Here is a 14,857-nt window from a genome sequence, read left to right on the forward strand (position 1 = left end):
CATCTGGAGGGCCAAAGGTTGGGAATGCCTGGTATATGTTGAAATCTTATGTGTGATTTCCACATATTTGCAAAGAAATGTGACTGATCAATTTTGGTTTCCTGGAATGGGCTGGACTTTCTGTGATGAAATATGACCACCTGTTCTTTAGAAAATGGTGGTTACTTCTCAAGCAGCTATAAAATAATGGAGTTTCTAGAGCAATTAGCAGAGAAACTGCTGCAGCCTCTGCTGAACTAGCAGGATGAAGTGCCTTGCAATTCTCTTCACCTTTGTTGCTCTCTCTGAATGTCTTGTTAAGTAAGTGGTCATTAAGTTGCTAATATTTACTTTATTGACAGCTGCGTTTTCTGATTAATTAATAAAGCAAGGGAAGAGAGAGAGGGAATGTGAATTGCATCTTCAGAACTAATAACACATCTATAGGTGTGTGTGTGTGTGTGTACACTTAGTAGAAAGCAATATGTTGTAGGCGCCAAAAGTGCAGCAGAACATAGATTGGAAAAAAGTGGCCAACACCTAACTGTTTTTAAAATTAACTATTGAAATATTGATTTTCTTGTCATTTTAGGATCGCCAGATTTTTTTATCAATGATATGAAATAATGTTAATTTTCTAAATTTAAAGAATGTAGATTTTACTAAGAAAAAGTGACTAATCTCTAACTAGAGACAGGGCAATATTTTTGTTTCAGCTCTTTTGAGTTGTGTGTGTGTGTGTGTGTGTGTTATATTTTCTAACCCAATATGTCACATTGCCTTTGCTAGCCCTGTAGCAGGGTGATGCTCATGTCTGAAGAGACAACAGAAGGTGGAACTGCCAAACTGTTATTGGCATTCAACTATTTGAAGGTACAATAGCATGTTTAAACTGCTGCTCACAGTAATTGAAACAAAAAGGCATCTCAAGAATTCATTTTATCTCAGTCAAATGCTAAACACCCACAGATCTACAGGTTTTTCTTTTCTTTTGGCTAACTTCCTTAAAATTATTGAGAGTTGAAGCAGATCCATATGTGTTTCTCCCTTCTATTGCAGATGGGATGGGAAAGCTGTAGTTCTCCTTACGTTGCCAGAATTCAACAACATCTGGAGATCTACAGGTTCTCTTACCCCGAATTACATCTGTTCAAATCCTGTTGAAGTCAATGGAGAAGATGCATGAATGACTGTGTGCAAGATTGTAATGTATATTAGTCTTTATTGATGTTGAGAAAGACTTTGGTCATGTTGAGTAGATGTGACCTTTAAGTTTCATTTCCTACATGCCTTAATTTTGGAAATGCTTAGACCTGGTAGTTGAGAATGTTTGGATGTGGTGATGGCATTAAACCTATTAATTATGAAAGGCTGATTTCAAAATAAGCACATTGACAGGAGCAGAAAAGAATCCAAGCATGATCATTCATTTATTTTGTACCAGGATTCCATTGCAGAGAGAGAAGAGGCGAAGAGGGATGCTCAGGGAGAAAAACTTGCTAGAAAGTTTTCAGAAAACCCATCATGACATTGATACAGAATTTATCACAGCCTTTTCTAAACGTGGCCGATTTAAGAAACCACTTAAGAACCGTGGGGATGTGAGTCTGCTTTGCTTTTATCAATTTGCTGTGCCATTGAGCAAATTTTCACCAATGTTTTCCTGATGTTTGATTGAAATACCTCATATTTCTCCTGACACCCAGGAGTGTCAACATAATCAGTTAAGCAAATCACACCCATGATTCATTCCCACTGAAAGCATGGAAAGGGGATTTAGCCATGGCTAGATCAAAGCCCCATTTATTTCTATGGGACAAGTTGCTGGATTGCCCCCAGTTAAGCACTATCCAAAGTTAAGCATTTAGGAACTCCCATTGGCCAGATGCAAAAGAGATCAGAGTTCTTTCATCTGTAATATCTGTAGTGGTGTAAAATACAGTGCTTCAACAAGAGTGGTTTGTCATCTTGCAAGCTTCTACTTGCTCAGAGTCTCTTTGCTAAAGACCCTTAAAGGTTTGTCAGCACTGCTAGCTAAATCAGGTGAGGGGAGCCAATGGGTGTGAGACCCTTGGTGAGTTGGGAACGTCCTCTGCATGAAAAGACAGGCTCTGGTGGATTGAGCGGATGAGACCAATAGTGGGTGGAACTGTCAAGAAAGCGGTTTCTGTACATGCTGTAGAACAGGGGTTGTCAACCTGGTCCCTACCATCCACTAGTGGGCGTTTCAGGATTCTGGGTGGGCAGTAGGGGGTTCTACGGCACAAGCTGAATCCTCCTTCCATTGAGCACTGACGAGCAGTAAGGAAATTTTTACCGCCAAGAAAGATACATTAGTGGGTGGTAGGTATGAAAAGGTTGACTACCCCTGCTGTAGAGGGAAGTGAGGGGCAGATGGGGCTTGTTAACTTGGGAATGTAGCCCATCAAGGAGAAGGAAAACTCAGATTCTAAACCTCTGCTGCCTCTGATTCTAAGTCTTTTCAAGAGAAGAAAAGGCTAAGGATTAAGTGAGATAAACAGATATACATGGGAAGGGCATGTCAGCTCTACTGCTGTATCTTTCAAGTTTCAACAATTTATACTGTTTATTTTTCATTTATTTGAACAAGGTCCTCTCCACATTACCCTATGAAAGACTGTGATTTATTTCTGCCTCTCCCCACCTCACCTCTTAGTTAAGTACTCAGATTTACAGGATTATCTTGCATAAGTATGAGGAACTAAAATGTAAAGCCAAAAGAGAGAGGCAGGGTAGTGCTGCAATGCATATTTGTTTTATAAATCTACAGCTGACATACTATGGAACTATCTACATTGGAACCCCACCAAAGCCGTTCAAGGTTCTGTTTGACACTGGATCGTCCCCTCTCTGGGTGCCATCTATCTATTGCAAGGATAAAGCATGCAGTAAGTAACTGAGAATGTCCAAGTGTTTAAGCATGTTAGCCAGATATACACAAGGAAGGAAACGAAGTAGCATAAAGGAAAGAGTTCATTATATCATAACCAGTCTGGTTGAGGCCTTAATTCTATTTGCCTAAAAGTAAGACTCATTGAGGTGTCTAAAAGTAAGACTCATTGAGCGCAGGTGGCGCTGTGGGTTAAAGCCTCAGCGCCTAGGACTTGCCGATCGAAAGGTCGGCGGTTCGAATCCCTGCGGTGGGGTGCGCTCCCGCAGCTCGGTCCTAGCGCCTGCCAACCTAGCAGTTCGAAAGCACCTCCGGGTGCAAGTAGATAAATAGGGACCGCTTACTAGCGGGAAGGTAAACGGCGTTTCCGTGTGCGGCTCTGGCTCGCCAGAGCAGCGATGTCACGCTGGCCACGTGACCCGGAAGTGTCTGCGGACAGCGCTGGCCCCTGGCCTCTTAAGTGAGATGGGCGCACAACCCCAGAGTCTGTCAAGACTGGCCCGTACGGGCAGGGGTACCTTTACCTTTACCTTTAAGACTCATTGAATGCAATGGGACTTCTAAATAAATACACATAGTCTGCAATCCTATATGCTCACTTACCTGGGAGAAATTAAACTCAATTATAGAAGTTACTCCTGAGTAAACACGTACTAGAGTACACAATAAATCAAGTAGATTTGATTTTGTAAAACCCAGTTTCCATCATTGTGCACAGTCATTTTTAGTGACAGGTACAAAATGATAATGCTAAAACAATGTGGTTCTTTGAAATATATATGGTGGAAGAAGAGACAGAGCTGGCACACCCATGAGGCAGCGTATGGTAGCTACCCCGGGCAGCAGAAGCAGAAGAGGTGGCACCCGTGGGTGTCCTGTTGGCTGGCACCAGCAGCAGCACCAGTTTCTGGTGATATCCCATCAGATCTCATGGAGCATGCAAGATCTGGCAAGATTTTGGTGAGATCTTGCTAAATATCACTGGAACCAGCTGTCATCAGTGCCCCCACACAACCCAAGTAAGGGTGGCAGTGGAGGAGGGGTGGGGTGGGGAGGCAGGGTAGCAGAGTGGGGGCACATCCCATTATGCTTCAAGTGGCAAAACAGGACACTCCACTGCTGGAGAGAGATATCTCAGTTTTCAATGATCAGGGTTAGGTCAAATTTCCTTAGTAAAATAATAATATGTCCTAGCTCCTGTTATCTATAATAATTTAATAATTATAATAATAATTTATTATTTATACCCTGCCCATCTGGCTGAGTTTCCCCAGGCACTCTAAATGTTTCCCTAGTGTTTTCCAATGTCCTTTTATTACAATTTTTCTCTTCAGAAAATTTATACCTTCAGTTTGTTTCTGCTATCGATCACAGATTAAAAACTGTTTTTTATATTAATTAAATTCTGTTTTCTTTTTACTTTTAGTAAGACACCAGAGATTTGACCCACAGAAGTCTTCTACCTTCCATGGAACAGGAAAGCGATTCCCCATTAAGTATGGGAAAGGAAGCGTGGAAGTGATCTTAGGACGTGATACAGTCAAGGTAAACTAATACAGTAGTATTTTATAGATACAGGACAAGCTGGGAATACAAACTTATAAATAATTAACTGTTCTGTGTATTTCCAAGGCCAATGCATCTCAATGTTTTTGAATCCTGGAAACTTTAAAACAGTAAAAACAGAATCAGCCCATTATATTACTTGGATATATTTATGTATATATTCATAGAATGGCTGCTCCTCAAGGAATTCAGAACACAATATGTGGTAATCAAGAAGTTGATTTTAAATTGTCGTTGTTAGAATCAAAGTAGCACAAATTAAAGCTGCAGTGCTAAGGTTATGCAATCCTGAAGTAAATATCAATGAAATTGATGAGACCAACAGGTTTAAAACCGGGACCTAAGTCACTCTTGCCCACTCTCCATAGGGCCCAGTTCCTATGGGCCATGGTCCCTTCATCCCCCGAATATTATCTGACGAGGGCCGCCGCCCAAATTTAATGGGCTTTGCCATTCAAATGGTGTGCATGGACTGTGTCTTGTGATCAATTATGCAGGATGGGACTTACCTGCCACCCCCAGTATTTTATTACCCAGCACTATACATGTTTGAATATTATTGTCTGAAAGGTCAAATGAGGTTCCCTTTCATGTTAACATTGTTGTTGTTAGAATCGAAGTAGCACAAATTAAAGCTGCATTATTAAAGTTATGCAATCATGAAGTAAATATTAATGAAACTGATGAGACCTACCTCTGAATAGTGGGACACAGGTGGCACTGTGGGTTAAACCACAGAGCCTAGCTCTTGCCGATTAGAAGGTCAGTGGTTTGAATCCCCACGACAGGGTGAGCTCCCGTTGCTCGGTCCCTGCTTCTGCCAACCTAGCGGTTAGAAAGCACGTCAAAGTGCAAGTAGATAAATAGGTACCGCTCCGGCGGGAAGGTAAATGGCGTTTCTGTGCACTGCTCTGGTTAGCCAGAAGCGGCTTAGTCATGCTGGCCACATGACCCGGAAGCTGTACACCAGCTCCCTCGGCCAATAAAGCGAGATGAGCGCCGCAACCCCAGAGTCAGCCATGACTGGACCTAATGGTCAGGGGTCCCTTTACCTTTACCTCTGAATAAACAGGTTTAAAACTAGGACCTAATTTGCTCTTGCCCACTCTCCATAGGAGCCAATTCCTATGGGCCATGGTCCTTTCATCCCCCGAATATTATCTGATGAGGGCCGCCGCCCAAAGTTAATGGGTTTTGCCATTCAAATGGTGTGCATGGACTGTGTCTTGTGATCAATTATGCAGGATGGGACTTACCTGCCACCCCCAATATTTTATTACCTGCCACTATCCATGTTTGAATATTATTGTCTGAAAGGTCAAATGAGGTTTCCTTTCATGTTAACATGCACAAGATTGTAGCCTGAATGCAATGCTCATAAAAGCCTGTTCTGTACTTTACTGCATGATACAAAAGTAAGGGAATATTTTGTGTTTCTCCTAGATATCCAATCTTACTATTTCTGATATGGAATTTGGATTGAGTACCAGTGAGTCAGAAGACCCCTTTTCCAAATCTATATATGATGGGATCCTCGGCTTAGGCCCTGGGCGGAGAAGTTCATTCATTGATAACCTGATGAAGAAAGGCTTGCTTGAGAAAGACGAATTTTCTGTTTATCTCAGCGGGTAAACACTATTTTGCTTTACTGCTATGTTGATTTGTTGTGTGTACTTGGAGGATTCATAGAAGGAAAATGCACCTGAGATTATTTTACAGGTTGGCTATTGCTTTGCCTGCTGTACAATTCTGTCTGCCACTGTGCTTTGTTTGCACAGAGGTTGATGGGTAGAGGGGACTGGAACCTCCATCCCAAAATTGGTCAGAATGCTGAGCCCCTCCAGGGATGAATAAGCTATTGTAGTCAAGGCTACTTGATGATGAAGAAGAAAAGGTCCCTCCGGTTTTCTAGTACCCAGCAGTCAACTGCACCCCCCTTGCAGCTTGTTCCTTGAGAACAGAGCGGGAGCCAAGCTCAGGTGAGCTAAGTGTTAATGTGGAAGAGAGGGAGGAAGACAGAGTTGAAGCAGAGAGTGAAGAGGCCAACCCCCCTGCTTCTAATTCTTGTACTATTCTGTAATGCATGGAAATACGGTACACACACACACACACACACACACACACACATCCATCCATCTAGCTACCTTCACTTATGATTTTAATTTAATACTTCTGGAGTCTTTGCTCCACATCAGAATCCTACTTCATGCAGAATAATTAGAGGTCTGTAATGCAAAGGCAAAGACCTTTTCACCTGACTATTTTGGGAGTAGATCAATAACGATAAATCTCTCCATCACATTAGGTGGATAATATGCAATTCATCCTGTACATGTCAGCTCTACTGTTGAGTAAGTGTGCCCAGCACTGCACACTTAATGGTTTTGTGAAAGGAAGGTAGCAAGCCCTTCTAGGGCAGAAGGCAGGAAGGGAAGCAGTAGGTGGAAGTAGAGCCAGGCACAAATGAAGCCGGCTAATTCTCCCTCTCTCCGCATTCTCAGCAATGAGACTTACTAAAGAGGAGGAATCTGACAGACAGTGACACTCCCTGGACTGGGTGCAAGCAAGCAAGCAGGCAGGCTGGAAGTAGACTGAGGTTGGTGGAGTAGAAGCTATTTCCGCAGAATGGCCTCCACTGCCCCAAACTGGCTTGCTTAAAATCCCAATGAAAACCAATTAGAAGAACAAATTTTCTGAAGATTATGAAGGGGGAAGTCAGTGTGTGATATACAGAGCTAAATAGGAAGCATGGTGATATATAGAACAAGAAAGGAAAAGTACATGAACAGCACTCACCTTTCAAAATCTTAGAGCCTTCATTGTCCAGTGTTCACCAGTAGATACAGGTGCACTGCAAAAATTCCTTTATCTCTCTCTGTCTGTCTAATTTGGACAGAGGTACAAGAACATGGTACATTAACTCTTTTAATATGCAGTTTAGCTTATTCTGAATGAATGACTTGACAACAGCACACTATATATCTATGTTTCAGAAAAACAGATGGGAGCATGATCATTTTTGGTGGAATTGATCGATCCTATTTTACTGGTCGTATTAACTGGATTCCTGTCATATATAAATATCAATGGCGGATTGCCGTGGACAGGTAAGCATGAATTATTCTTATTAGTAGTATTAGCAACATTATTGTTAATCTTAACATATTAAAGGTACCCCTGCCCGTACAGGCCAGTCGTGTCCGACTCTAGGGTTGCGTGCTCATCTCGCTCTAGAGGCCGTGAGCCAGCGCCGTCCGAAGACACTTCCAGGTCACGTGGCCAGTGTGACGTAGCTGCAGCTGGCGAGCCAGCACCAGCGCAACACACGGAAACGCTGTTTACCTTGCCGCTATAAGCGGTCCCTATTTATCTACTTGCACTTAAAAGCGCTTTCAAACTGCTAGGTGGACAGGAGCTGGGACCGAACGACGGGAGCTCACCCCGCCGCGGGGATTCGAACCGCCAACCATACAATCGGCAAGTCCTAGGCACTGAGGTTTTACCCACAGCGCCACCTGCGTCCCTTGCAATATTAACATATTGACTGGGTACAATAAAACTGAAAAGTTTTTCTGAATAATCTTAATGGCTACTAGTTAGCTAAACAGGAAGAGATGGAGGGCAATAAAATGCAAATACGAATGTGCAACTTACTTTGTGTTTTCTAGTTGTCCGTTGTTAGAATGACTTATATAGAACCGTTCTTGTAAATGGCATTAACAGAGTATATGATTGCAGGCCCTTGCCCTGAGCAGCTTACAATCTGTAGTTTATGTGTTTTGTTTTATGCCTTCTACAATTTCCAATGCAACTCCCTGAAAGTACTTATCACATCCCACTCTCCATTAAAAAAACATCAACCCATGTTTGGGGAAAGGCCCTACCTCAGTGGCAGATCAATTGCTTTGCAAACAGAAGGTCACAGGTTCCATAACTGATATCTTCTGGCAGTGCTATGAGAACTCCCTATCTGAAACCCTGGAAAGCTGCTCCATACAGTGTGGCTTTATAATGTTTCATGTCAGAAACTAAAGAATATGATGATTTCCAATTTCTCAGCATTCTAGTGAATTCTAAGAAGATCGCCTGCAGAGATGGCTGTCAAGCAGTTCTTGACACAGGGGCGTCCTTATTGCTTGGTCCAAAATCTGAAATTAACCAAATCCAGCAAGCCATTGGCAAGGTAAGATTGACTTTTGCTGATTTTCTTCATACTGTAGCTGAAAGAGGCCCTGTATCATCCATATCACTCTAGTGTCCACACTCCTTACTCTGTTAGACGGAGCTCCAGTTTCAGAGGCGCACAACCAAAGGTGGTGAGGATTAGGCACTGGTACAAAATCCAGGGGGCCCATGGGTGATCAGGCACCACAAAAATTGTGGGTGTTAGGCACCCACACTGCAGAGCCTTCAATGTGACTTTGGGTGCTTCGTAAGGCCCCAGAAGTCACATCCAAGGCCTTGCGGGGCCTCCCGAAGCAATTTTCAGGAGAAACCGGAAGTCATGTTGGAGGTTTTGCGAGACCTCAGACATGACCCCGAAGATTGCATTGGACATCATAATGTCAACGCGTCATGTTACGTCGCAGGTGCCATTGGGCACCCATAATCTGGGGCCCAAGTTGGTGCCCCTGCCTCCTGGACTACAGCTGCTGGTACCTCAGTGTTAGCCTTCATGGTTCTTCATGATACCTACTGCACATGCATGCAAATGTGCATGAGCATCCAAGCTACAACAATGGAAATGGCAGAAAAAGAAAATAAGCTGTGGCATCCAGTAAAGGAAGGGGGAGAGATAAAGCACTGCTGTTATTCGTACTGTAGTCTGTCTGCAAAATACACTGGCTTTGTTTCTTCCAAACAATATCTCTCAACACAGATTGTACATCAGCCTGCCATCAACACCCATTTGCATCATCTCCATTGCTTTAGACTGTGAGGTTTAGATGTGAAGTATTGAGATGATTTATTTGTAATATTCAGCTAGATGGCGTGCTTCTGTGCTACAGTGTTCTACAGTGTGCTGTTCAAACCTGTGAGTTACACTAGAGGGTTATTAAGTTCTCACTTAAAGCGGTATGTTTGCTTTCCTGAGATTGGCTCAGGGACAAATCCATGACATTTCTCAAGCAAACTTGAGGATTGCTGGTTCAATTCCTTCATAATCAGAATAATGTCCAAACTCAATTCTTTTCCTTATCTCTTTCAGCATTATTTCAACTGCAGAAACCTCCGCAAAATGCCAGATGTGGTTTTTGTAATCAACAAAATTCAATATCCTTTGACTCCACAAGCCTATACTCGTAAGGTATATGATAGAACTGGAATATTATCTACTTACCATAATAATGCAGGTTCAAACAGTTTAGGGCAGATTAGAAGTGCAAAATATTTATGAACACATGGGCTAAAGAAGGGGGAAATGGAATACATTTTTGGGCAGAAAGCTTATTAGATATCCTGAGACAGTCAGAAGAGCTGGACCCAAACCTGCATGTCTTATAGAAAAAAAGTCAATACAAATTCCCCACCAACATACTGGTAGTTTCATGACAGTTTAGTATAGTATCCCATCCCAGGAAAGTTGCCCCTGACATATTGTATAACATGGGTGTCTGATGACCCTGAGAAGGACTTAAACCTTCCATCACATATAGCAACATCTATACTATATGCAACTCTCAGATATGTTTGCTTGGCAGTTGCAAATATGGAAGAATTTTGAAACAAATAATGTTATTTCTCCCCTCATTTCCTCTTGTAGTGAGGACACAATCTAGAGAATTTTGAAATCTCACTCTCAGCACCATCTTAATACACCACATGTAGCCCTGAAGAAAGGCTTCTATTGGCAGAGGAACACAGTGATCCTATCCTTTATAGCTAGCAGGAGAGGTGGAGCGAGGAGGAGATGGGAAATAAGTCTCTTGCGATCTCCACTGACTCCACAGGGAGGGGCCATAGCTCAATAGTAGAGGATTTGCTTTGTCAATAGAAGTTCACAGTTTAAAACTCAAAGATTCCTTGTCTGGAACTGATTCTATCATCATTAAGCCGGCATAATTCCAGGGATAAGATGGCATTTCAGTGCAATTATTTCTTCCAACAGAGCAGAGCAAAAAACATTTTGAATTGTGGAGACTGCCTATAATTTTAAAATAGTTTGCTGACTTGTACAATTTGGTTGTTCATTATTAAGGTATTATGCTAATTATTATAGACTGAATACACAATTTACAATACTGTGTGCTATTACTATTGTCCTAGCGTAACATCTACAATATTTATCTCCTTTTGAGGCTTTTCTTCCAGGAAAAATCCTTCCTTCGCCTTCTTTATGTTGGAATGTTACCTTATGCTAGGGTTTAAAATATGGCAACCCTTCCTTGTGCATTTTTACCTAGATTAATTTCTTGGTTGATATGGATGTCGAATCACCCACATCTTAATGATATCCTTTCCTTTCTTTCTAGGATAACGGCCATTGCAAGAGTGGCTTTAGCGTTGGCAGCAAGGATTATGATCACTTGATACTAGGAGATATGTTCCTCAGAGAATACTACAGTATATTTGACAGGGGGAACAACCAAGTTGGACTGGCAAAGGCAGTGTAAAAAAAGTCCTGCATTTAAAATATGCAAGTGCTGTAGTTTCTCATTTAATCAACTAATGCCAATGTCATTGTAGCTTCATAGCAATGTATTTGAGCTAATACTATCACTCGGTGTCCTATTAAAAATTATATTCGTCAGATGCCTTCAAAGAAGATGCTGTTGGTAGCATTGTTGTGGCATATATGATCTGAAAATTATGTATTTCAAATTAATAAACTGTTCCATGGCTAAGCTTTTGGATATGATTGAAGCTGAGGTGCCATTCTCATGGATAATCACATATTGTCCTAAACTGTGTGGCAGTGAAAGGACTGTGCCCCCTCACCATCTAATGGTTTCTCTGGGGCAACATCTGTTTTCACTGCCTCCTTTCACAATTTCACATTCTGACCAGATGAGACATCTGATTCAAGGGCCAAACTTGGCAGCCTTTTCAACATGCTAGAACATGGGTGAGTCTTTTGGTCAAGGAGTTTTTAGGTTGCTTCACCACCCACTGACTGTATACTACAGATCAGGAAAGATACCATGAAAGCCCTAAGGATACCAGCATGGTTAAAGAGCAGAGTCAAATAAGCTACTAGAGGCGAAAGGCTTCCCTTAACAAATAAAGTCTTGTCCAAACTGAGATAAAAAATAACACAAACTTTGGTGGGGGGGGGGGAAGAAAAGAAAAAAGTGCAAGCAGACAGTAAGGTGGGGGGGCTGGGGGACCGTGGCCCTGGTGTATTGCTTCGGAGGGGGTGCAACCAAGTGCCCCCATGACAGGCTCACTCAGTGGAACCTCGTGTAAGCTCCACTCCCGGGTGAAGCCTGACCCAGGGGCGGAGAGCAGGAGAGTTGGCTGCAGTGTTGCCATCTCCCTCCTCTGCTTGGCTGCGGAATGTGAGTGCGTCGCATGTGCCACTTTGCGAGGCAAGCTGCAGTGGGCTTCCTCTGTGCCCCACCACCCTTGAGGGTTTGCCCCACGCACCCACCCTGGGTAATTGTATCTTACACTCCATCACTGCAAACATTGCCCAAAAAATAAATAAATGTGCAGGTACACCATAAGGGATGCTAGAAAGGAAATTGATGAACACACATAAAAGATTAAGACTAACAAGAAGAACTTCAAATATGCAGGGAGATGGCTGGGCTAGAGGGAGTCAAATGAGTGCTAAAGGAGGGTGAGGGAATCATAGAGAAGCTGACTGAGTTTTCTGCTTCAGCCGTCACAACAGAATATTTTGGGCAGATCCCGGAACCATGATTTAACTTTTGTAGGATCAACTCTGAAGAACTGATGAATGCTGATAAGAAATGAAGTTCTAAGCCTAATAAACAAAATAAAAATGGACAAATAACCGAGTCTACATGGCATCCACCCAAGAGTTCTCAGTGAATGAAAATGTGCAATCACTGATCTTCTAACAAAAACATGTTACTTGTCCCTAAGATCATCATACCCAAGACCTGGAAAGTAGACAATGTATCAGCAATTTTTAGGACAGGATCCAGGGGGCCTCCTGGAAATAGCAGGCTGCTTACCATAACAATTCTCCAGCAAAAACTGGTGGAAAGTATTAATAAGGATAAAATGTCCAACCTTGGGGTGTCAAGTTAAATAAAATATTGGGGGAGGCAGGTAAGCCTCACGCCACATAATCAATCATATGATGCTGTACACAAAAATCATTTGAATGGCAATGGCCATCAACTTTGGGGTCCATGGGTCCACTCAAATATTTTATTGGGGGGGGACCTCAGCCCCAAGGAGTTGGCTCTTATGAACCAAGCAAGGCTCCTCCAAGGGAAAGAGTTGTCTCACAAACCCTACTAGAGTTCTGAGAAAGTGTCAACAAGCACATAGAGATGATCTGGTCAACAAAGCATACTTGGACATTCGAAAACCTTCTGACAAAGTTCCTCACCAATGACTCCTGATTAAGCTTGGCAGTCATAGGCTAAGAGGAGAGGTCCTCCTCAGCATCAGGAATTAGCTGGAAAGCCGGAAGGCAAGAGTAGGAATAAATGGACAGTTCTTCAAATGGAGATATGTAGAAAGTGACATTACAAAATGACATTACAAAAAACAAACTACATAAACAGAATAAAATACTTTATACCGTTAAAATAATTTTTAAAACCAGGCATTCTGTCAGATAAGAGTTTGCTCTCCTGAATAATTTTTTTCTCCTTAAAATTGCTGTTCTAAAGGCCAAACAAGCCACTTTTTCAGAGGTGTAGAGTGACTTTTGTCCTTTCATAATTTTTAGTTTTTCTTGCACCTCCAGTTGACTAAAATTTTTCAGAATTCTTAACCCTTGTTGTGTTTGAGACAATTGAATAGCACACACTTGAAAGACATTTACCCATCAGGTTTGGACTGTGAAAGTAAAGCAAAATTCAGGATGTTGTGCAGAAGATCATCACAGGACATTCCGATTAGGTGCAAATCCATGAGGAAAAATTGGTTCAGATATACCCTAAACCACTGAGCCTCTTGGGCTTGCTGATCAGAAGGCTGACAGTTCAAATTCATGTGACGGGGTGAGCTCCCATTGCTCTGTTCCAGCTTCTACCAACCTAGCAGTTCGAAATCATACCAGTGCAAGTAGATAAATAGGCACTAATGCGTTAGAAAGGTAAACAGTGTTCTGTCACGCCAGGAGAGGTTTAGTCATGCTGGCCACATGATCTGGAAAGCTGTCTCCAGACAAACTCTGGCTCCCTCTGCTTGAAAAACGAGATTAGTGCTGCAACCCCATAGTCGCCTTTGACTGGACTTAAGCGTTCAGACTTAACCTAACACACACCTGCAAAGTTATTGAGAAGCTTATCTCATTCCATTTTGAGCAGCTTATCAAATTTCCATTAGAATGCTTAGTCCAATAGCAGTGATAAATATTTACATTTGTTATTAATAAGACATCAAAGTGATTGTGCTCAAATATATGTGTTGAGGACCACAGATAAGAGTGGTAAATTTGCTCTTTGGACATACAATGCCGGTAGATATACCCATCAAGGGCATGAGAACATTTGCTGATATAATGTAGGTGGACTAACAGCTTGGTTCTGTATAAGGTAGCTTTCTCTGTTCCTAAATGGCTGGTATATCACCCTTAAGGAAATGACAATCCCCCAAAATAAGATTGATTCATTTCTTTTTGTGCAATTTCAGGTCCTTCCTGGCATCCTTTTCTCTTCTTTTTTCCCATTCATGATGATTTGTGCTCATGTGCTCTTGAGGTGGTCACATGTGGTCATGATTTTAATTATGTTTGCACATGAAAAATTTCTGGAGTGTCACAGTGCTTCATTTGCAAGCAGTGCATATTCTGATATATATATTCCAGATTTCACGGTCCTTCCCCCGTTACTATTTGCCGATGGCCATGGGACTTTGGGGGTTTGGGTTTGGGATGGGGTTTTGGAAGAAGCCTGCACATGAATTTGTTTTATGTATGTAGATCAGTGCATGCTGACCAACACTCAGTCTTCGCAGTAAGGCTCTATTTTGATGGCATGAGTACCACAACGACTGGTAGATTCTTATCTGCTGCAGCCTTCATCTACCTTCACAGCCATTGTAACATATCTTGTTATCTTCCACCTGTTCAGCTTCTGAGGACTTCTTGGATCATTCTTTGTCTAGATCCTTCCCTTTGACCTTACCGTCTTGGGTGACTCTGCTGGGAGTACGCGACTCCTGATGGCTTTGCTCACAAGGGTGATAGGAATGTGCAAGCCCACTCACCCCCAACAAGGTGACAATCCAGCGAGTGAGATATTTACCCTATTA

General features: G+C 42.2%; 1 protein-coding gene across 1 annotated transcript; it reads left to right on the top strand.

Annotated features, from left to right (window-relative positions):
- Positions 1 to 214: 214 nt before the first annotated feature.
- LOC309372526 (embryonic pepsinogen-like) lies at positions 215 to 11,301 on the top strand. Its single transcript, XM_081916163.1, has 9 exons — positions 215 to 300; positions 1,424 to 1,580; positions 2,771 to 2,888; positions 4,317 to 4,435; positions 5,900 to 6,084; positions 7,450 to 7,563; positions 8,516 to 8,639; positions 9,666 to 9,764; positions 10,930 to 11,301. Exons 1-9 carry the CDS (start codon positions 245 to 247, stop codon positions 11,068 to 11,070), a joined length of 1,113 nt encoding a protein of 370 aa, XP_081772289.1. The 5' UTR covers positions 215 to 244; the 3' UTR covers positions 11,071 to 11,301.
- The last annotated feature ends 3,556 nt before the right edge of the window (positions 11,302 to 14,857 follow it).

This window comes from Podarcis melisellensis, assembly GCF_964234715.1.
Source record: "Podarcis melisellensis genome assembly, chromosome: 6".
NCBI classification, from domain to species: domain Eukaryota; kingdom Metazoa; phylum Chordata; class Lepidosauria; order Squamata; family Lacertidae; genus Podarcis; species Podarcis melisellensis.